This window comes from Lathyrus oleraceus, chromosome 5 (genome assembly GCF_024323335.1).
Source record: "Lathyrus oleraceus cultivar Zhongwan6 chromosome 5, CAAS_Psat_ZW6_1.0, whole genome shotgun sequence".
In the NCBI taxonomy this organism is placed as follows: Eukaryota; Viridiplantae; Streptophyta; class Magnoliopsida; order Fabales; family Fabaceae; genus Lathyrus; species Lathyrus oleraceus.
Window position 1 is genome coordinate 650,601,706 of NC_066583.1, and position 22,024 is coordinate 650,623,729.

The window sequence follows — 22,024 nt, forward strand, 5'->3', positions numbered from 1 at the left end:
CTTTTTGATGATTAAAAACCATAAATTTTGATGAACAATTTTTACTTGGTTTAATCACATTAAAACATAAGAGTGAGGTTTATAAGCTCCCCCTGAATTTTATACTATTAAAATTATTTTTCAGCTTAGAATTTCAGAGTTAGGTTTGCATGCTCCCCCTGAATTTAAGACTTAAAATAATCTTAACATATAAAATATCTCAATCAGCATGAAAGAAATAACTTTACATGACGAAGAAGTCTAGTTACAAAAGTATTCTAAATTGTCTTGGCTTTGAGTATCAGAAATTCTGGTTATTAGCCTTGTATCAGAGCTTAATTTGTCAGAACTTATATACGCCTGGTCAACTCAAATCAACTTGACTAATGCCTTCTGAAAAATTCTTAACTCTTGAAAAAGTTGGTTAACTTGAAACATGACGAACTTATTCAAAGTTCCCAGAGTCAGATTTGGAGAGATTAAAAAGTACTTGGTCTGTGCCTTTTGACTCAAAGTCAGAATCAACTTCAGATTCTGAGTTTGCGAAGGTTGAAGCCATCAAAGTAAGATTGGCTTCCTCATCTTCTCTTTCATTGTCAAGTTCTTCCCATGAGACTTTTCTTGAACTTGCTTCTGAAGTTGTTATTATGGAAGCTCTCATTTTTCCTATTGTCCTTTTGAAGATTAAGGTATTCAACAATGAAGTGATCGGGCTTCTTACAATTGTAACAACCATCTTGATCTTTACTTCTAGAACTTGATCCTTTGGAGTTGTCTCTCTTACTAGAAAATATATTCTTATTTCTGCCAAATATTTAAAAAAAATTATGATAAAAGCTAGTTCATCATCCTCAGACTCTTCATCATAAGCTTCATCACGAGTGACTTCTTTGAGATTTTGAGAGGATTTCTTAGATACCCTCATAAATTTTAAAGCTACAGTTTCAACCTGCTTTTGAGGTTCATCTCCATTTAGCTCCAACCCATGACTTTGAATATTGCTAGTAAGACCTTCAAGACTTAAAGAGTTTAAGTGTTTAGCTTCTTGAATAGCAGTCACTTTGGGTCTGAATTTGACAGGAAGACACCTAAGAATCTTCTTGATATGGTCCACATTTGTCTAGTTCTTGTTCAAAACCTGAAGTCCAGACACAAGAAATTGAAACCTTGTGGACATAGATTCAATGTTCTCATCATTCTTCATCCCGAACAACTCATATTGTTGAATTAGAAGATTGGATTTAGCTTTTTGAACATGTTGATTACCTTCATAGGTAGAACATAGGGATTTAAAGATAGTCTTTGCAATATACTTATCAATAATCTTTGCATACTCAGAATGAGGTAAATCATTAACAAGAATGCCTCTCACTCTATGATGCTTTCTATAAATCTTTTTTTGATCAAAAGTGAGAGACTTTCTATTAGAAAGCATTCCAACACTATCAACATGAAAGTTAACGCCATCTTCCAAGTATCCTATAATTCATCATATAGATCAATGATGTGAGTGTACATCTTGCTTTTCCACCATTCAAATCAAGTGGAGTCTCCACAGAATGTTGGTGGTCTAGAAAATAGGTGTTTTGAACATATGTACTTTGATCATGGTTGTTATTACCCGAGGAGGCTATTCATCAGGGCTATAAACAACAGAACTCTCACGCATGATGAAAAGAATATTTTTCTCAAGATCTTTTATGTACCTCAGTTAAGTGTTTAGTACAAACCATGCTCTAATGCCAATGGAATGTGAGAAAAATATATAAGAAAAGGGGTTGGATTGCGTATACTTAAAAATTGTTTTTCTTCTAAACAGTAAGTTCAAATTCTGAACAATGTTCAAATTCTGATATCAGAATTAAACACAATAGTGAAAATATATAATTTAGAAGTAAATACAAGCAACATACAAAGATTATCCATGTTCCTCTCCTCAATTAAGAGTAGTCCAATCCCCTTTTCTTAACAAGAGTTTTTCACTATAACCAAACAGGTTACAAATTGTTCAAGCCCACTTGCAAGAGACTTCAGTTCTCAATCACCCCAGAAAGAGACTTCTGCTCAAGTCCTCAAACAATAGACTTCCTTGATCAATCAACCTAGAAAGAGACTTTCTTGCTCAAGTCCTCAGACAAAAGACTTTCTTGCTTAATCAACCTAGAAAGAGACTTCCTTGCTCAAGTCCTCAAACAAGAGACTTCCTTGCTCAATCAACTTAGAAAGAGACTTCCTTGTTCAAGTACGCAAACAAACAACTTCCTTTACTTTAAACATAAGTTTAGTAGAAAAGATAATTATTATACTTTGATAAACAATCACAAGTATAACACTTGTGCAACAATCACAAAGGTTTCCAACCTTTCTAAGATTTCTAAGATAATCAAAGATAAGAAATCTTATGATCTTTAATCAATAACAATTAAAGAAATAATAGCTCAGATTTATGCCAAATATCTTGCAATATGTTGTGATGATGTAACCTTCCTTTGAGTTTTCAACTTCCTTTTATAGAGATTAAAAAAAAGTCATTTGAGGGTTTGAATATAACGTGCAAACTTAGTGAAGAAGTATGTCAAGAGAGACGTTGGAGACTTGCATCTGGTTTGAAGCTTTATCCACTGAATAATAACATTGCTCTCAATATCTTGCATCCTACTAGATATCTATAAAAAGGTAGAACAAACGGAAGATGTCACATGTTTTTTTCTTGAGCCTTGCAAAATGAAAATGCTAGTTGAATTTGTCCAGAAATCTGGGGCTTTGATAAGACAAGACTGTTGTGGTTCAGTGTACAAATCAATTGCTCTCCATGCCTTAAGAGTCTGAGCTATCATCAAAAGCTGGGTCATGAGGCCAAAGTCTGTGCCTTCAAAGGCGATGAACTAGTTTAGATTCTGATCAATCAGAACCAGACTTTAAATTACTTCTCCACATATGCTAACAATCAAGATTAGTTATATGGTTATGATCCTACACACTTAAACAAAATGTTAGCAAACCCTATTGTTCTTTAAATACCTTGTAAGGACATAAACAAGTTTTGTTTTTTCATTTTGGATGAGCCACGTGTATCCTCCCAATTGGAGGAGATTGCTTTTTGAAACGAGAAACAAGTATTCTGCCCCTAGTCACGTGAAAATGAGGGAGATAAACTTTTTCCTTCTTTTTTTTTTCAATCTTTTATTCGAATTTTATTGGGTGAATGGAAAAAGTGTAGATAGTTCTTGATAACTCTTGATTAAATAGATATGATGGTCATCATTGAAACAAAGAAATACACATTGATCAATTAATTAAAAATATTTAGAATGCCTTTTATAGATGCTTTAAAAGATTAAAATCAATTAAAATAAATTAAATCAAATAAAATTCACACCTTTTAAAATTAACACAATAAAATTAAAATTAAAATATGGATAGTTCTATTAATTTTTATGAACGATTTGATAGAAATATAAAAATAAAAGGGATTAAAATGAATAAAATTTGAGCGTCAAAATGCCCATCAAATGAATGCACTATAATGCCTCGTGCAAAATAAACTTCTAGAAAACAGATAGGTTTTGATCAAATTTTAAAGTAAACAATACTTGGTTAAAGAGGCCCAGGCTGATCAAAATGCGATCGAAAAAGTAGTCGAAAAAATAAAATGAGCACACTATGTCAAACTACGCGAACCGTAGATTAATAATGTTGACGCTTGCAAGCTTGATTTCGAAACTTTCCACCAGCTAATTTTATGCATATTTAAGAAACGATTCAACCAGTCTGTCTATAAATTTGAAAAATCATTTTGGTCGACATTTTAACTATTATGCATGACGAAATACATGTTATACTATGCCGATGATGTAAAGTAAAGTAAAGTTTGATGGATGAAAGTTAAAATGCCCTATCAAAATTGAGGTATGACAACCGATTTTTACACAATTCATCGTAATGAAGGTCCTTGCAGACATATATTGACAAATATATGTGAAGCGTATCTATCGGTTGCCAATGATAGAAGATAAGATCAAACCAAGAATGCGAAATAATAACTCAATTGATTATATTCTTTTTTGATTCCTATGCAATTGTTTTTTTATCTGTATAATAGTTTCACATTTACACTACAATGCTAATACTAAACAAAATCACATTTTTTAAAGCTAGAAATCATTGAAATCGTAGTACTATTGAAGTCATTTCAAGAATGTCATAACTTTATGTTTTTAGTTATAAAACTATTTACTCATGTAATGTAACAATATTAATACAATTTATTAATTATTTTCTCATCAATTTCATATCATTCATTATTTAAGCTATATTTCCATTGTATTTGAAATTAATACTCGGATCAATGCATCATATATCAAACATATTATTAGTTCATATTTGTAAATGTTTTTGATCAATATCACAATTTCTGTGTTAAATAAATTTAGATATAATCAATAAAAAATTGTGACGTTCAATACATCAACCAAACAGATCTCAGCACAAATATTTTAATAGTTACTATCTCTTAAAAAGATATTATAAAATTTTCTTAAAATTTCAGTTCAATAGATCCTAAAATTTTACCACTACACATTTAAAAAACAAAAACAAGAACTTTTAGTTAAAAAATATTAAATAAAAATAACAATTAAAGTCCTGAAACAAATTACTAAGCAGCTCCATCAACTCAAAATCCAAGCACCGCCGCCTTGTTGGGCCGTAGTTTCCAACACAACCGCCACTGATCGTCATCGGAGAACAGAAACAGTGGCGAACTCCACTTCAGGTTTTTCTTCTTACTCTATTTTATCGGATTTTCCTTTCCTTCGACTGTGTATCGCACGCGAGGTTGCGTTTCCATCGCGATAGAGAATCGCGTCGCAGTAACGTGATTCTCACCATAATCGTAATCACTTATCTTATGCTTTTATTAATTTTAGAAAACCACACTATGATTCTACAACTGAATGATACTCCATTCAAATGAAATCAGTAAAATTAGGTTAAGCACTTCTGAAATTATGATTTTGACTAGACGCTGATTTGATTAATTGTGATCCTAACAGTGATTCTTGCTGAAGCGATATCTTGATAGTAAAGGTTCGTAGCTGGTGCTGGAGCAACAATGGGTATAATTAGGGGTTGCTTTTCTTTTATAGCTGGAACAGTTTGTGGAGTTTATGTGGCTCAGAATTATAAAGTACCTAATATTGCTAAGCTGGCTGATACTGTTTTGTTCATGGCTAAAATCACCGAGGAAACATACCGCAAACCCAAGAAGAAGGATGACAATGATGAATGATTAGTTCCTGAATGATACTATACTTGAATCAGGTTCTTGTTTAAACTTTTTTTTTTGTTTTAAATCATGGATACTATAGGATCAAATATCTTAATTTGAAAATATAGATCAGTGGAAGATTTTACGGAAGCAATATTTTATCCTTTTCCAATAGAGACATGGGCATTTGTGCTCTAAATTGTCATATTTGTTTCATGGGTAATTGGAATTGTATTGATTATCCAACCAAACTTTATACCTTATGTTGTTATTGATGATTTTCGATTGGAGTTTTCTCTTTTACGGTATTATCATGTTTGTGCAACAATTTGTATCTTGATTGTTTATCTACATCTTCTATTTGTAGTTTGATGGGATGTGTATTTTCATTTACTCATGTGTGTCTTAAATCCTAGTGAAATGAGACTTGGACTGTCATTATTGTTGTTTTCATGTGTGCCCATTAGTAATCCACAATTCGTTGTCGATGCCACCCTCTCTTCATATATGTAATGGCATGTCTTACATTTCACAAACATGATGGAGGGTCGATGTGGTATTTAAGTCTCGAGGATCTCCCTTCCAAAAGAATAAAGGCTTTTTGGGATGTGATCTTTTGATGTATATTAGCTGTACAGTTGGTTCTTTCATTTATTACAAACTGTATATATGATGATTACGTAAAGAGTTATAGAAAATGCAAGGTTATCATCCACAATGAGCAAACATGGATCCATATATAGTATCGGTATAGTGGAAGTGACGGGGATAAGATGTGGGGAGAGGGAATGGGAAGGATTATTTTAAATTTTTGTTGTTTGGTTTACTGTTTTCAAGGGTGAGGAAGATGAAGGGACTAGAGGGGAGTCAACTTCCTCCTCACTCAATTGGGACTCCTCCAGTATTGGGGAGATTTTGAGGGTAGAGAATATTAACTCATTAAATATATAAAGTTTAGATAGATCAACCGAAATATCCTTTTAATGCCAATGAGAAATGTGTGTTGTGTTTGATCTTCCTTTCATTGAGGTTCTCTCTCTAATCAATCTGTATCTCAATATCCATGGGTGTAGTTAGAGAAGTATGCACAGAAGTCAATCAATGTATGGTTCGTGTGCAAGGTAAATGGGTTAATGGTGAGTGTAAATTGCACAGAAAGAAAATAGAGGTCAATGAGTTAGTTTAGATTGTGTATGTTTGGGTAAGTTCTTGGGGAAAGTGTTTCTGAATAATCTTGTTTTTCGTAAAATTGCTCTAGTCAGAATTGAATTTGAGCTGAAGCTATTTGTGTTTGGATGTTTTTAATCTAAAACTGGTTTGATGAAATCTGTAGTCTAAATTTTGCAACTTAATGTAAAAGCTACTTTTTATCATTTTTAGTAAACATGAGATTTTTGGATGTTTGATCAATTTTGGCCAACAAATGTTAAGCATCTATTCTTTATTAAAAGTTAAATCAATTTTGTTACTTTCTCCCGTGAGTGAGTGTCTAAACTTTCTTATACAATGACTTGCCGGTGGTTAGTTATTTTCTTCCAAGGACAATACCTAAATCCTCATCCAACCCAACAAACTAGATCCTTGTAATACTAACAACTATAAGTCTACAACTTTATATGGATTTATAGTTTGAAGTTAATTACATTTTACTCAAGACCCTGTATATTGTCAGAATCCGGGCTTTCTTTTTGTTGATTTTATGAATGATAGACAATGTTTAGTCTCCATTTTTTTGTTCAAATAGCTTAGTGGCTGGAATTCACCCTTTAAAGATTAACAAGTAGGATGTCGTGGGTTTGAATCTGCGCCCCTACACGTGATGTCTCTACACAGCTACCAACTGAGCTGGCTTAACGGGACTGTTTAGTCGTCTTTTGTTATCTGCAGTTTGTATAAATAAATATCAAATAGAAAATAAACGTCAAAATAACGATCATTCAGTATCCTCTGTCTGGTTAAGGCAGTTCTCTATGGCAGCTCGAAGCTCCTAGACATCAACACTCTCACGAAACACCGCCGTTGATCCCATCGAAAGCTGTCACATGTAAACAAGTTATGAGTCATGAAGGGAGTGTTTGTGATGATTATTTATAGATTAGATATGTCGTGTGAAAGTTGGGGCAGGGGGTAAATAACTGGTTCAATTGGTATAAGCTTGGTGCTGCTGTACTTGAATCAACTGTAATATTGTTTCTACCTTTTTCAGGATTTCTTTGGAAGCAAACAATAGGAGAATCTGGAGGTAGAGAAAAAAGTGCTTAAAAAACCCAAAATACCAAATTGGGAAGACTTGTCATTCTAACTATAGTTTTTCTCTTTCCATCTTTAAAAATTAAAAAAAATATATTTTTATACACATTTTATACTCCAATGTTTGTTTGCATCTCTTAACTCAAATTAATGTGGTAGAATATTAATGGAATCCATGGTGTAAAAGTAGTAAGTATATGATTGCATACCCAATAGAAGAGGAAAAAATGTTCAAGAGACAAATTAAAGCTTGTCATTATTGTCCCACACCCATTTTCTTCTGCTTGTTATTGATATTGCTACCTCTGATTCTGCAGTGCATTGTACACTATACATATTACATAATGCAATGTAATCCACTGCTCAACAACGACATTCCATCTTTTATTATTCCTTTGTTATAGGACAGCTAATATTGTCTGGTCTATAGTCTATGTGCTATTCCTTTTTTGTATGAGTGGGATAGTAAAGTAACAAAGAGACCTATGACATGCATATATATTGCATATGCAAATCATACGCATTGGCCCTTCATGATGTGGACACCATACTAACATGTAACTTATGATCTTTATTCAATACCAAAAAGTAGAAAGTAGAGCCTCTATCATTAAATGTACTGCCAGCATAAGTTCTCTTCAAGTCTAGAGAATTTACTTTAGCTTTTTTACTTCTAAGTATTACTAGTATTTTCACATTATATCCTAACTTATTTTAACTTTGAATAATGTGATTACTTAAGAGTTAAGATATATGTGCACTAAGAAAAGTTTTAAAGTTAATAATTATTTTTGCTTATGAAAAATTAAGCTTAATTAAACGTTTGGTCATTTTAAATGAAAAAATAGTTCAGTTAATCCAGTGAAATTAGTAGTTGCACACTTAATTGTAGGAGTGTGAAACTCACATCATTCTACGTATTTACTTTTTAAATGGTTGGTTTTTTTGTTGAAAATTTGGAACCAGTCCCTAGTCTTACGAGTTCATACTGAGTTTTAAAAAATAAAAATTTGAATTTGATTACAAAATTTGTAATTGTTTCTTTAAACTATTAAACTTTTACTCATTCAACAAGAACCGTTTGCCAAAAAAAAAGAGAATAAGAACGGTTTGTCAAAAAAAGAAAAAGGGCCTACAATGGCGAAATCATTGAACTACATATGATATTATAGTACAAATAATGTGACATGTGGTACATTTTCCAAATTACAAGGTTGCCTTTAGGGCTGTTTTTGTATGATTTTATGAGAAAATCGAATTGAATCAAATCATAGTTAAAAGCTATTTGAACCAAATCATTTTAATTTCAGAATCAAAACTATTGATTTTATATATTGTTTAGAAATTTTTAACTTTTCATTTTTAGTTTTGGCTCGGTTTGGTTTATTTATCATATGATTCGGTTCTAGAACCGTTAGTATAATATAGTTTGGTTCATTAACATTTCTTTTAATTAGTTTATTGTGAAAAAAAATAAAATAAGATAGACATCAAATTTGTTTCATTTGATAAAGGATACTAATGCTCAAAATATATTTATTACAAAAGTGAAATTATTTAGAGTAATTTATATCTTCAACTGTGACCCCTAACAATAAGGATATACTTTAGTGAAAGCTTAATAAAATGATGATGCATTGTGAGTGCAAGATGGGACCAGAGGTGCAATGTGAGAATAATGGAGAACAAGAAATTATTGACATCAAACCATGTGAACTTGTGCTTCCTAGTGTGAAATGTAAACCTTTGGTCAAAAACTACAAGCTATAAATAATTTAAAAATAGACAGTATCTCTAGATTCCAAACAATGCCCTGGTCATGCCACATAAAGACAAAATTACTGCAAAGAAGAACTCACTTTTCCTTTCAATTTCATCCTATTGATTCCAATGCTTCATTTATTCAACCAATAATAAACAACTAGTATTTTGATGGAAAGTAGAATGTGTTTTTAAATAATCAATTTAGTTAGGAAAGATGATTAAAATAAAATCTCAATTCTTATGATATCATAGTAATAATAAGTATTCCAAGACTTTGCCATAAAAAGTTTCTCTTTAGTCAAAAAAGCACATTGGGTCCATTCATCACTCTCTTCCCCAATTGCCAATCTTAATCTCATCCTATTATATCACTAAAATAATGAAAACCATAAATCAAGGAAAAAAAGAAAACAGTTTCTTCTCTAATCATTATCTAATTGTAAAGCAATTCACTTTGGATGCCAATTTCATAAAACTAACACAAAAAGTAGTCATGAAAAACCAACATCACAATCTTCATCTTCTTCTTCATTACTTGTGATCATTTTTCATTCATTCACTCACACCATAATGCCTTCAAGACAATTCCCTTCATCAAGTTCCAATCTTTTCACCAAACCCAAGTTTCTATTCATAGCACTCACCATTTCAGCTTCTGTGGTCATTGTGTTTTCAATTCTCTACTTTCTTTACCATCTTTGGCTTTCTCTTGTTCATAGAGCTAAGACTATACCTTATGATGCTAGTGCTCCTTTGAAGCTGCAGAGATTCTCTTACAAGGATTTAAAGCTTGCTACCAATGGTTTTGACACTGCCAATGTCATTGGCAAAGGTGGTTCTGGTACTGTTTTTAAGGGTGTTCTTAAAGATGGAAAATTTATTGCTATCAAGTGTTTGGATTCTTTGTCTTTGCAATCTGAGAGAGAGTTTCAGAATGAGTTGCAGATTCTTGGAGGGTTGAGATCACCTTTTTTGGTGACCCTTTTGGGCTATTGTGTTGAAAAGAATAAGAGGATTTTGGTGTATGAGTATATGCCTAATGCAAGCTTGCAAGAGTCACTTTTTGGTGATGAGTGTTTTGGTTTGAGTTGGGAGAGAAGGTTTTGTGTCATAATGGATGTTGCTAGAGCATTGGAGTTTTTGCACCTTGGATGTGATCCACCTGTGATTCATGGTGATATTAAGCCAAGCAATGTGTTGCTTGATTCCGAGTTTCGCGGGAAGATCTCGGATTTTGGGTTGTCAAGGATTAAGGTGGAGGGTGAATTTGGAGTTGATTTGTTTAGCCAAGATTTGGGGAAGAGTCAGGATCTTTGGAAAAGTCAGGATCTTTCAGGTAATTTGACAGTAGAAACTCCTGTAATTGGTACTCCTGTTGAGAGTGTTAGTGAAGTTGATTTTGCTCTTGCTTTGCAAGCTTCGTCTTCGTCGAAAAATAGTAGGACTTGTTTAAATGGTAAAGCTTTGAACTTGAACTCTTTGAATTATAATGCTAATATTGTTGGTGAGAGTGAAAGTAGGAGTTTAGATGTAAAAGGTAAAGAAGTTTCAAGTTTTGATATGTTTGTTCCTTATGATGATGAGTTTTGCAGCAATGATTATAGTAAGGATTTGGCTGTTAATAATGCTTGTTTGGTTGATGATGAGAAGGAAAATGGGAAAAAATGGGGAAAAGATTGGTGGTGGAGACAAGATGGAAGTGGTGAATTGTGTAGTAAAGATTATGTTAAGGAATGGATTGGGAGTCAGATTTGTCCATCGAATGCTGATTGGGATGATGACGGTATCGCGAATACTAAGAACATGAACAGCATTCAGGAGAAATCTGAGTTGGAAAATTCAAGTCCAATAGATAAAGGTAATAATGATGCAATTGTAAATGGAACTCGGTTACATGTTTCTGCGACGGAAGATACTGATAATGGAGTTGTTGATATGAAAGAGGTGAATGGAAAGAAAAACCAGAAGAAGAAGAAGAAGATGAAGAAGAATAGGAAGATGCAAGAATGGTGGAAAGAAGAACATCTTGATGAGTTAAGCAAGAAGAAGAGAAACAAGCTGAGAAGTCTTGAAACGAAATGGAAGAAAGGGTTGAAATTGAAAGTTCCGCGATTTGGCTTAGGTAGAAGGTTCTATCTTTGTGAAAGTGATAAGAACTATGGAGGAGAGGAAGGACCGAACGAGTGCGAGCAAAACGGCGAGTTTAGCTTCAGGAGAGGTTGGAGGAAGAAAAGCTCGCGTTCGATGGGAAGTGATATGTGGAGTGGCGATCTTTTCAGCCGCGAACTGAGCAGCACGACTAGTATGAGAGGGACATTATGTTACGTTGCGCCGGAGTATGGAGGGTGTGGATTCTTAATGGAGAAAGCGGATATATACAGTTTCGGAGTTTTGATGCTTGTGATTGTATCAGGTAGAAGACCATTACATGTTCTTGCATCTCCAATGAAGTTAGAGAAAGCGAATTTGATAAGCTGGTGTAGACATTTGGCTCAGGCTAGTGGCAGTAACATTTTGGAACTAGTTGATGAGAAATTGAGAGATTACAATAAGGAACAGGCAAGTTTGTGTATCAACTTGGCACTCATTTGTTTACAGAAAATTCCGGAGTTGAGGCCGGATATCGGCGACATTGTTAAGATTTTGAAAGGGGAGATGGAGCTTCCGCCGCTTCCGTTCGAGTTCTCGCCGTCTCCTCCGTCCAGATTATACAGCAGATCAAGATCAAGGAGGAAACAGAAGGGCAATGCAGAAGTATAGGTTTTTTTTTTGTAATGTTGAATGTTTCTTTGTGCATTAACATGAACACAAGTTGGTTTATTTTTTTATATATTGAGAAAACATTTAGTGTATCCTATCTTATTTGTTACATGTATTTAGTTAATGTAGTAGTTCATGTTGATGATGAGAGATTGAGGAAAGAAGAAGATAGCACAAAGATTCATTTTTGCAACAATGGTTGGTCTATTTTTAAGATGTTAAATCCAAGAACTAGGTTGGTTTTTGGTTAAGAAACAAATTGAAGTTAAAACCTAAAATGGGGTTTGATATTGATTGTGGTATAATGGATGGATGGACCATAGAATATATGTCATTATCAAAGGCTAAAGTAAGTCACTATGAAATATAAGTGCTTGTGTTCTATCTCATTCCTAATCCAAAAAAAAAAAAATCCACTTTGTATAATAATGACAAAATTGAAATGAAATGATTTTTTTAATGAAGTGATACCACTAAAAATTCACACACGAAATCATGAATATCATGGTTAAACCCGGGTAATAGCGTGCAACTAAATAATATTAGTATAAATGAAGTGTTAATAATTAATAGAAATTCACACAAACAATTATAAATATTGAGTTTAAACTCTGGTAATAACGTCCAAACAAACAAACAAACATTATCGACTTCAACCATATTGATAAATTATTACAAAATTTTATATTCTAAGTTATGTTTACTATTTGAATAGAGACTTGTACATGTTAATACTTTGAATAGATTAAACTAATCATCTAATTACCATAATTTTGTATTCTATCTAATATTTGGATTCACAAAATTGGGGTTAAGTCTTGAACAAAATACTAATATAAATAAGATATTTATTTTAACTTAATCAGATATCTTGCTATTAGGTGCACAAAATTGGAGTTAAGGCTTAAAAGTTTGAAACACATGAAGGGTCTGTTTTGAAAAATCTCTACCAAATGGTTAAAGTCTAGTCTTTTATTTTCACTCATAATTGCATGCGCTATTTACTTTTTCTTTTTCCATTTTCCTTTTTCTAAAAGTCACATTTTTATTAAAAGAATATACTTTCTTTTTACAAGCAAACGACAAAAGAAAGCTAAAGCAATATTAACAAATTTATTTTGAATTGAGTTTCGGTTTTCTCGCACAATCATTTTCCACTATATCGTCTCTCAATTATACAAAATCGATTTATAGAAAGAGAATTGTTCCTACTTATAAATATATTCGGATTATATATTATTTGATGTGGTGCTTTTAACACACTCTTTCATGCCCATGACCGAATATCTATAACGTGAAAATATACTATGTATGGTTCGATAGCAAAAACCTAATAGCATGTGGTTCATTGGATATTAAATTAAACTCTGATATGATATTATATTAAGAAATATGCTTGGACCTAACTCAACCTTACAAAACAGATTTATAGAATAAAGATTGCTCTCACTTATAAACATATATTTAGACAATATTATCCGATGTGAGATACTTAACACATCTCAGAATTTGGGTCAGTCTAACTAATCCCTACAAAACCGGCTTGTAGAGTGGGAATTGGAACCACTTATAAACACACCACAAAGCATATCTCTAATCAATTTGAGACTAAATTCATCCATTCAAACCCAACACAAGAAAAGTGTTGGAGGCTGCAACAAAGACAAACTAGAGCACCGCAATTAAGACTATTAGGGACGAACCACAATTAAGATGGAAATTCCAACACACTCCTCATGTGTGGGCTTCAATGAGCCCAAAGTGTGGACGATGCAGAAAGTCCAATATCAGACTTATGATAGACTCTGATATCATCTTGGAATTTGCGATCCAATGTAAACACCTATTGTCTTTTTTTTACCACGAATTTCAATTTGCATTAATGTCAACCACTTGATAATATTACCATATTCATTAATAAAAGTTTGAAGGATCCAGGCAGGCAGTGTAAAAGATCCAAGTCCTTGCATGAGAGGAAAGAGGAGTGCATCATGTGTACCTACTCAACTGCTCTTCCGCAAACCATGTAGTTTATTATAGGAACAAAAGAAACAAACAGATGCATTATTTATTATCTATTTTTTCATTACATTATTAATTTTATAATATTCATTAAAAAAGAATACCTACCAAATGGAACTTTTTTTGCTTTATAAGACTATGCATATCATACATAGATTATCATATGGTAACCAATTTTCCTTACAAAAATACAACACTATTATATTCACACCATTATGTTTTATTTACTGCTTAATATTTAATATATTGAAATAGATGAAAGTATCATATTATTTTAATTTTTTTAACAAAATTAACTATTAAAAAATTACTATTGAATTATTAAATAAAGAAACACTTATATTAAAAATGTATTTTAAAAAAAATATAGACATATATTTTTATATGATGATATAAATTAAAATATATAAATATACATTGTCAGGTATGGGACGAGGTATAGGTTTCAGACGATGTGAGAATTACGGTATCCGTATTCGCATCCATACGATAATTACCCGTGCACACGTTTATATCTATTTTTATGGATTTTTAATTCTATCTCTTATGAGTAATTTTTGTGAGTGCTCATTAAATATATTAAATATAGGAACAATTGTCATCACCTATGAAAGGTTTTTTTTCCCTTAATCATAGATGTCAAAAGTTTGAAATTGAACATTCAAAGGAAGTGAATATAATTTTACATTTTGATTAAGATCATTTGGTTAAATTATATCAGCTACTTGATTTTTTTATTTATGAAAATAATTGTGTTTAAATGAATGCCACATTCAAATTATATAAAATAGTTTGTGATACATTACTATATTTCATAGAATTAAAATTATTAGTAATAATGTAATATCAGAATCATTCATTATCGTTAAGAAATATAGTTGAACCTAACTCAACCCTACAAAATCGGTTGATGGAACGAGGACTGCCCCCCATTCATAAACACATATTCAGATTATATATAATGTGGAACTCTTAACAATTATCCGTATACATTTTCCACAAAATTCAGCATAAAGTAAAAGAACAAGTGCAAAACAAAAACTTGCAAATTCCCAAATAACTGAGAAATCGGCGCATCTAAGTTATGAGTAGTGAATGAAATCAATCTACACATTCTTATTTTTAAAGTATTAACCAACATGCAGATAGAGTATTCAATACACATGCACAAACTGTAAAATATCAAGCACCAAGATATGATGATAACTTTGTCAGTAATTTTTGGAGGTATTCCTAATACTTTGAATTTTAAAAGGGACCAAGATATTATAATTGTTTTGAGTAAGGATCACTATGGAAGTTTATATGTCAAAGAGTGTTTTCTTGGACTTATATTCAGCGGGAGAAAATTGGACTCACACATACAATGTCAGACCAAGCCGAGTTCTTGCAACGCAAATCCTTGCAATTTTATTAGATAGAACTCCCAGGAAGACAACCAAAATATGAACTTCTCATGCTTTTGAATGAGGAACCACAGGACACAATCAAGACAATGGAATATAAGGCCAGAACATGCAGCAGCAGCTGCAACCAATTTATTCAGTACATCCGCTCTTGTAGTAAATTTTAAAACTTAGGCAGGTTGTCAAGAGATTGCAACCACACTACCACAACTATGGAGTGAACTCGAGAAATGTCGCCTTTAATTAACCATATTGGCAATGAAAATGCTACAAGATTCACAATGGTAGAATGCAGAATTGCAAAATACAAATCGGGAGCTTCTGTTTCTCTGCTCCAAGATAGAGAACTTTTCTATCTCCTCTGCTCTGGGTGAAATTGTTTTTTCAATTTATCACTTTCCAAACTCTCACACTTTATCACTATTAGCCTTTTTAACATTCTGTTTTCTTTTATCACCGCTACCGAGTACTTCTTTCTGAAGGATTTTGTTAAGCTTTGGATCTTCGGAACATCCATTTGAGATCATCTCCTCATAAAAATCCCTGGCTTTTATGAACCACCTGCATGATATAAGCCCTTCAACCATTTTTCTATAATGAATACAACTGGGCACCACTTCATATTTCTTCATTTCGGCCCAAATTTTCAATGCATTTACAGGCTGCTTCAACTTAAAGAGTTTTTCCAGAATTATAAGAAAGGAATCCTTATTTGGACTCAAGCCAGAACCTTTCATCTTACTCAGAAATTCTAAAGTTCCATGATAATCTGCTGCTTCAAAAAATGCGTGGTAGGTCTCAACAGTTGGACTAATAGTCTCCTCTACCATTGTGTTCAACACTATTCTTGCCATTGCTAGTTTTCCAGCTTCACAAAGAGGCACTATCATGGAGTTAAATGTGGCAGAATCAGGCTGCAAACCTTGTTCCTTTAACTTATCTATAGTCTTGAGAGCTTCCTTCGGACAATTTTCACGAGTTAAGACATACACTAAAGAATTGTAGATCTCTATCCCCGGGATCCAATCCCTTTTCTTCATCTGATCATAGAGTCTAAGAGAGTCGAAAAGATTCCCTTCCTTTGAAAAGCAGGAAATCATGTGGCTATATGAAGTAGCATCTGGTGTTAAACAGTATTTTAACATGTCTCTCCAAACTCTTTTTGCTTCATATACATCAGTTGTTATGTTACACCATCCATTAAGAATAATGTTGAAGCTCTCGATTTCAAGCGGGAAGAGATTCTTGTTCACTAGCATAAACTCTTCAGCCTCTTCAACGTTACCATGTTTACAAAGAGCAGTCAAAAGTGCACGGAATGCTTTCTGATCAGGAGTCAATCTGAACTTGTTCATAAAGTTGAATGTTTCAATAGCCTTCGCAGAGTTATTTGCATATGCATATCTGATTGAAATAAAATAACACTGTGAATAGGGGGAAAACTGAGTTATCTGATATCAAATCAATAGAGTAGGTGTGACACTAACAAGAATTGGTGAAATTTATCATTAACACAAGACAGTCAAATGAGCCATAAAAGTTTAAAGGAAGCCCGACAGTAAAAACTAAGTGTCATAATTTGCGAGAAAAATCACAACCTAATCGGTTATAAGATGTTGAGAGTTTCAGTTTGGATGTGATGCGACTTAAAAATAGGTTTATATGTGGGAGGTATCCTTCACCTAACAAATCAGATTTATATTTTTTAGTTATGCTCAACCCATATTTTAACATAGTATCAAAGTCTATCTAAGACTCGTGGACCATCCACAATCGAGTCACTCAAGTCACACTCCAGATGTTTAGTCTTAGGCATGAGGTGCTGCCTTGAGCGTCCCACTTTGGATGAAATATGGCCTAAAATGTGTTAATAAGTCATTTTACAAGCAGGTTTCATAGGGTTGAGTTAAACACAACCAAAATCCACACAACAGTAATGGCAAAGAAGAATTCAAGCAGAAACAATCCCATACATCAAAAGTGAATGTTGCTTCATATTTTTCCTTCCTACATACTACCTATGTATAAAATAGTGTATGTGCCCGTGTTGGTATCAGACACCTGCGCCGATATGTTTAATTTATTCATTTTTTTCAAATTATTATTGGCGTCACCGTTGTGGTCGTGTTTGGGGGTGATGGTCCTTCATAGCATACTACCAATTTTAGCAATTCGTGAAGATGAACAGGCAATTTTCAATACAAAAGGCGTATGATTTTATGTTTGAATTCATTCATAAGAAGGATAATGAATAGTAATGTACCTATCAATGATAATAAGCATAGCCTGATGCGTGGAGAGAGACGAGCTGTGCATATCTCGAACAATGGACCAAGCAGTAGAAAACTTTCCGTGAGTTCCCAAAACCCAAATCATCAAGTTGCAAGCTTTCTCATCATTACAATAGCTATTCAATTCGAAGGCACGCAATGCATGTTTCCAATCTTCCCTTAAGACCCAAATTGCGGAACATATCAAATCTTTACTTGGTTCCAGTGATGAAAGGCAATGTTTATCATCCTTTTTGAGCAATTGGAGGAATTGCAGTAGAGCTGGATCATCCAAATCAAATTCGAAGTTCAAAGGTGGATATTGACTCTTTGAAGAAGAGGGTAGTGAAAGTGTTTGATAAAATGCCTGAGAGAAAGATGCAAAAGGGTAAGAAGGTTTTAGAATTGCAAAAGCCTGAAGCCCCTTTGAAATTGAGTGGTAAAAGCGACACAGTTGAGCCATTGGAAACCTTCCCACCTAAGTGATGATTTATAATAAAAGCTCTTAATAAACTATCAACTGCATAAAGCTTTTTGTGAAATGAAATTCTTTGACTATATTAAAATATAATAATCAAAAGAAAATATGGACTCTACTTGTTTTGAATTTTCTTTTAAAATAATCCATTTTTTCAATTTTTTTTTTTTGAAAATAACCAATTTTTTTATAAAAAAACCAAAACAATCAAGTTTGATAGAGGATGCAACAGATGAATTGGCGCATCTTCACACTGTAAAGAGGAGGCGCCAATAGCATTGGCGCATGCATTGGACTCCTCATGAGGAGGCACCAATGCTAGTGGCGCCTGAATGTATTTTGATTGGTGGGCGCCAATTCATCTGGCGCCTGCATGTGATGGTCATGTGGGCGTCAATCCCTCAAGCGCCCACGTGTTTTGTACAATGGATGTCCCGTCTCTATAAATACCACGCCTTGGATATAATATTTTTCACTCAAACTCTTCTGCTAATACCATAATTTGTCTAGTTTAACAATTAATTTCAATTCTCCTTGTTTCAACAATGTCTGCATACATTCAGAAACGAAATATTGATGTAATATTTTCTGCCGTTGCGGCTCCGATACAGGTTCGACTTTGGAACACAGATACGTTCGAACGTCTTAATCGGACGTAGTACAGTTGGTTAGAGGGAGAAATTGGAGAGGGTGAACGGATTAGAAGAATATAATGGCTTGTGTCCACGTTCAACCAACACGGAGAAGTGCGTGAATGAGTGAATATTAAGACCGATCAAGACGCTCGTAGGATGATGCATTACATGTTCAAAATTGTTTTGATGGTTGTAATCGCATAGTTTTTGTATTCTAGTTGTTTTAATTGTTTGTGTTATTTTTTATGTAATGGTATTTTCGTCAAAGACGTCTACTATGAAGTAAATTTATTTTTTCATATATTGCAACAGAGGTACTATGAAATAAATTTAGTTTTTCATATATTGCAACAGATATACATCTGAATTTATCTGGTTGTGCTTGTTCCAACACTAGGACAGTTATTACGATTGTGACCTGGTTGACAGCATGAACTACATAGTCTAACCATTTTGTTCGCCGTATCCATTTCGGTTTGAACCCGGGTGCTGTTAGGGCGACCCTTTTTCTTTCTTCGCATAACTTCGCATAACCCGGGTCAAACTGCAGTTCGGAATGCTACAACAGATTCCAGAATCTCCCACGTGTTTGGGGAATTGGCATCAAAAAAGGGTCGATGCACAGTGGGATTATTCTGACTGAAGAGACTTTACAAAAGACATGTGTCGTCAATGAAGGAATCGACGACAATACATTTTGAACGAACCAGTCATCCAAGGTGCAAGAGCCACTCAACAATATATGGCATGGTTTAGGTCGGTAACAACTCAACAATTTGTGTCTGATCCGCGGTATTTGATGGATCCATGCCAACATGCTTCGTCATCATATGCCCCACAACAATTCACCATCCAACACCAATGTGAACCCACCCAAACCCAACAACCAACCACACAACATCAACCGACCACATACACACAACAACCAAACACCCAACATCGCAACTCGTTCATGCCAACCACCCAACAACCAACCATCAAACGTCGCAATCCATTTATACCACCCACCCAAACAAAAAATCAAGAATCAAACCCCGAAACCACAACCGTCTATAGCCCAGATTATTCATATGGGTCACTTCATCGTAGCCCCCTACCAATGAACATACAACCATTGTTTAACTATACTACGCCCAAGGAACCATTACTTCGTTTCCAAAATGGCTCAATGGCCCAATTTGGGCAACTATACCGTCCCCAATTCACCCAACCCTAACGCCATAACTACGATGACGTGGGCCCCGAACTCCATCACGAAAGCGCCGTTGGCCAGAGCCCCTCCGAATATTGGGAGCAAATGATGACACATCTGTCAAATATCGCTGGAACTTCCGTCGGACCTTCCAACCAGCCATCGCTCGATCATGTCAGCACCCAAAGACCACAAACACCTCAAGAAAATCGTGGGAGACCTCAGAGACAAACTAACACACCATTATGTGGAACTGGGGGACGTTATAATCGGGCGGGTCATTAGTTTATTGTCAGTCCAATCCAATGTAACCAATTATTACATATTCAATGAATTTATTTATTTATATTACTATTTCTTATTTATTTAATAAGAAAAATTAAAATAAATAAATAAACAAATAAATAGGAGGGGGTGTATGCGCCAGATGAATTGGCGCATACACCCACCAACCAAAATACACTCAGGCGCCACTAGCATTGGGGCCTCCTCATGAGACCCAATACAGACGCCACTAGTATTGACGCCTCCTCATGAGGAGTCCAATCCATGCGCCAATGCTATTGGCGCATTCTCTTTACAATCTGGGGATGCGCCAATTCATCTGGAGCATCCTCTACCAAACTTGGTTATTTTGATATATTTTTTTTTGAAAAATTGATTATTTTCGATTTTATTTTAAAAAAATTGGTTATTTTGAAAAAAATATCACTTTTTTTCCACTAAGATTTTGGGATCAATTCTGTTATCAAGTGGTTTCAATCCACTTTCGATCATAATGACCTTTTCTATTAAGTTGAGCCCAAACGCGGTTGAATCTCTACTCTCTTTTGTTATAAAAAAAAAAGAAGAGAAAAATATATATTTTTAATAATTATATATACTGCATTTAGAGAAAAATAATATTCAAAATTGGGATGACTAACGGGTGTATCAAATAAGAAACAAGTTTGAATACATGAAGGAGTTCATTGTAGACCAGTCATGGGAGAGGTAATCCCAAACGACAGACAAGTGAGCCTACTAAGAAATTATTTGAAATGAAGCTAGGAAATGATGACTAACAAATTATTTGAAATGAACCTAGGAAATGATGGCTAACAAATTTCTTCACTCTCGTTGTTTGTCCAATGTCTAGAGTAAGAGTTACTCTAAAAACCATATGATCTCCTTCTAAAGACTTTTTCTATTGTGAGTATAACTCTTGTTCCTATTTTACAAAATGTTCACCTTCTCTCTTATCATCTTAATTATATAAGTGGTTTTGTTTCTAAGATCCCTTTGTCACCCATCTCAAACCAATGCATCGCAGAGGCCTCATACTTATGCTAGAATTATAATTGTTTTTGTAAGATAATTCAACTAAATGTAATCGTTCTAACCATCTTTTCATTTCTTCAAAAATATAAGCTCTTAACATCCTTTTTTTATTGTTCGTCGATCTAAGGTTAAGTTGAGTCTCGTAATCCTAGTAAAAAGCTCTATAAAAGCAATAGTTAAACTCGAGTTGAGTTCTATTCCCTTGTAAAACTCCATCATTTGTTTGTGCTAGTCTAATCCTTTATCTGATGTCACAGGATATATCTAGTGACAAAATTAAAACTCACCTAACTTAAGGTTCACATGATGATCTTTTACTAGCTTTATTTAATGGATCCATGGAGGAATTTACTACTCAAGGCCTCATCCAGTATATTGGCCTTGCATGGTCACTCTAAAACTCCATCCACCTTATCAACCCCATATTCAACATCTTCTCATCAAACAGTTATTGCAAGATTTTGTGATAGATAAATATATCAAACTTGAGACCATATAAGTGATTTTGAGAACCGATTCTTCTATAGAAATTGTGGTGCTCACTTCTTCTATTGTTTATTGCCTTTACCCTTCTTGTGTCAAAAGAAAGATATTGACTTTGAAGAGATTTTCTCACGTGTGGTAACGATGTCATCTATTTAGATAGTACTTTCATGTTTGAATCTAGATGTTGAGGAGC

The 22,024-nt window shown here is 33.8% G+C and overlaps 3 protein-coding genes across 3 annotated transcripts; 2 read left to right on the forward strand and 1 right to left on the reverse strand.

Annotated features, from left to right (window-relative positions):
- The first annotated feature begins 4,565 nt into the window (after positions 1–4,565).
- Positions 4,566–7,871, forward strand: LOC127087650 (uncharacterized). Its single transcript, XM_051028574.1, has 3 exons — positions 4,566–4,753; positions 5,034–5,301; positions 7,455–7,871. The coding sequence occupies exon 2, from the start codon at positions 5,093–5,095 to the stop codon at positions 5,267–5,269; it is 177 nt and encodes a 58-aa protein (XP_050884531.1). The 5' UTR covers positions 4,566–4,753; positions 5,034–5,092; the 3' UTR covers positions 5,270–5,301; positions 7,455–7,871.
- A 1,683-nt stretch (positions 7,872–9,554) lies between these two features.
- LOC127087651 (putative receptor-like protein kinase At1g80870) lies at positions 9,555–12,218 on the forward strand. The gene has a single exon (XM_051028575.1). The coding sequence runs from the start codon at positions 9,833–9,835 to the stop codon at positions 12,020–12,022; it is 2,190 nt and encodes a 729-aa protein (XP_050884532.1). The 5' UTR covers positions 9,555–9,832; the 3' UTR covers positions 12,023–12,218.
- Positions 12,219–15,101: 2,883 nt separating this feature from the next.
- On the reverse strand, positions 15,102–18,235 carry LOC127087653 (pentatricopeptide repeat-containing protein At1g80880, mitochondrial). The gene is made up of 2 exons (XM_051028576.1): positions 17,714–18,235; positions 15,102–16,854 (listed from the first exon to the last, which is right to left on the reverse strand). Exons 1-2 carry the CDS (start codon positions 18,181–18,183, stop codon positions 15,858–15,860), a joined length of 1,467 nt encoding a protein of 488 aa, XP_050884533.1. The 5' UTR covers positions 18,184–18,235; the 3' UTR covers positions 15,102–15,857.
- Between the last annotated feature and the right edge of the window lie 3,789 nt (positions 18,236–22,024).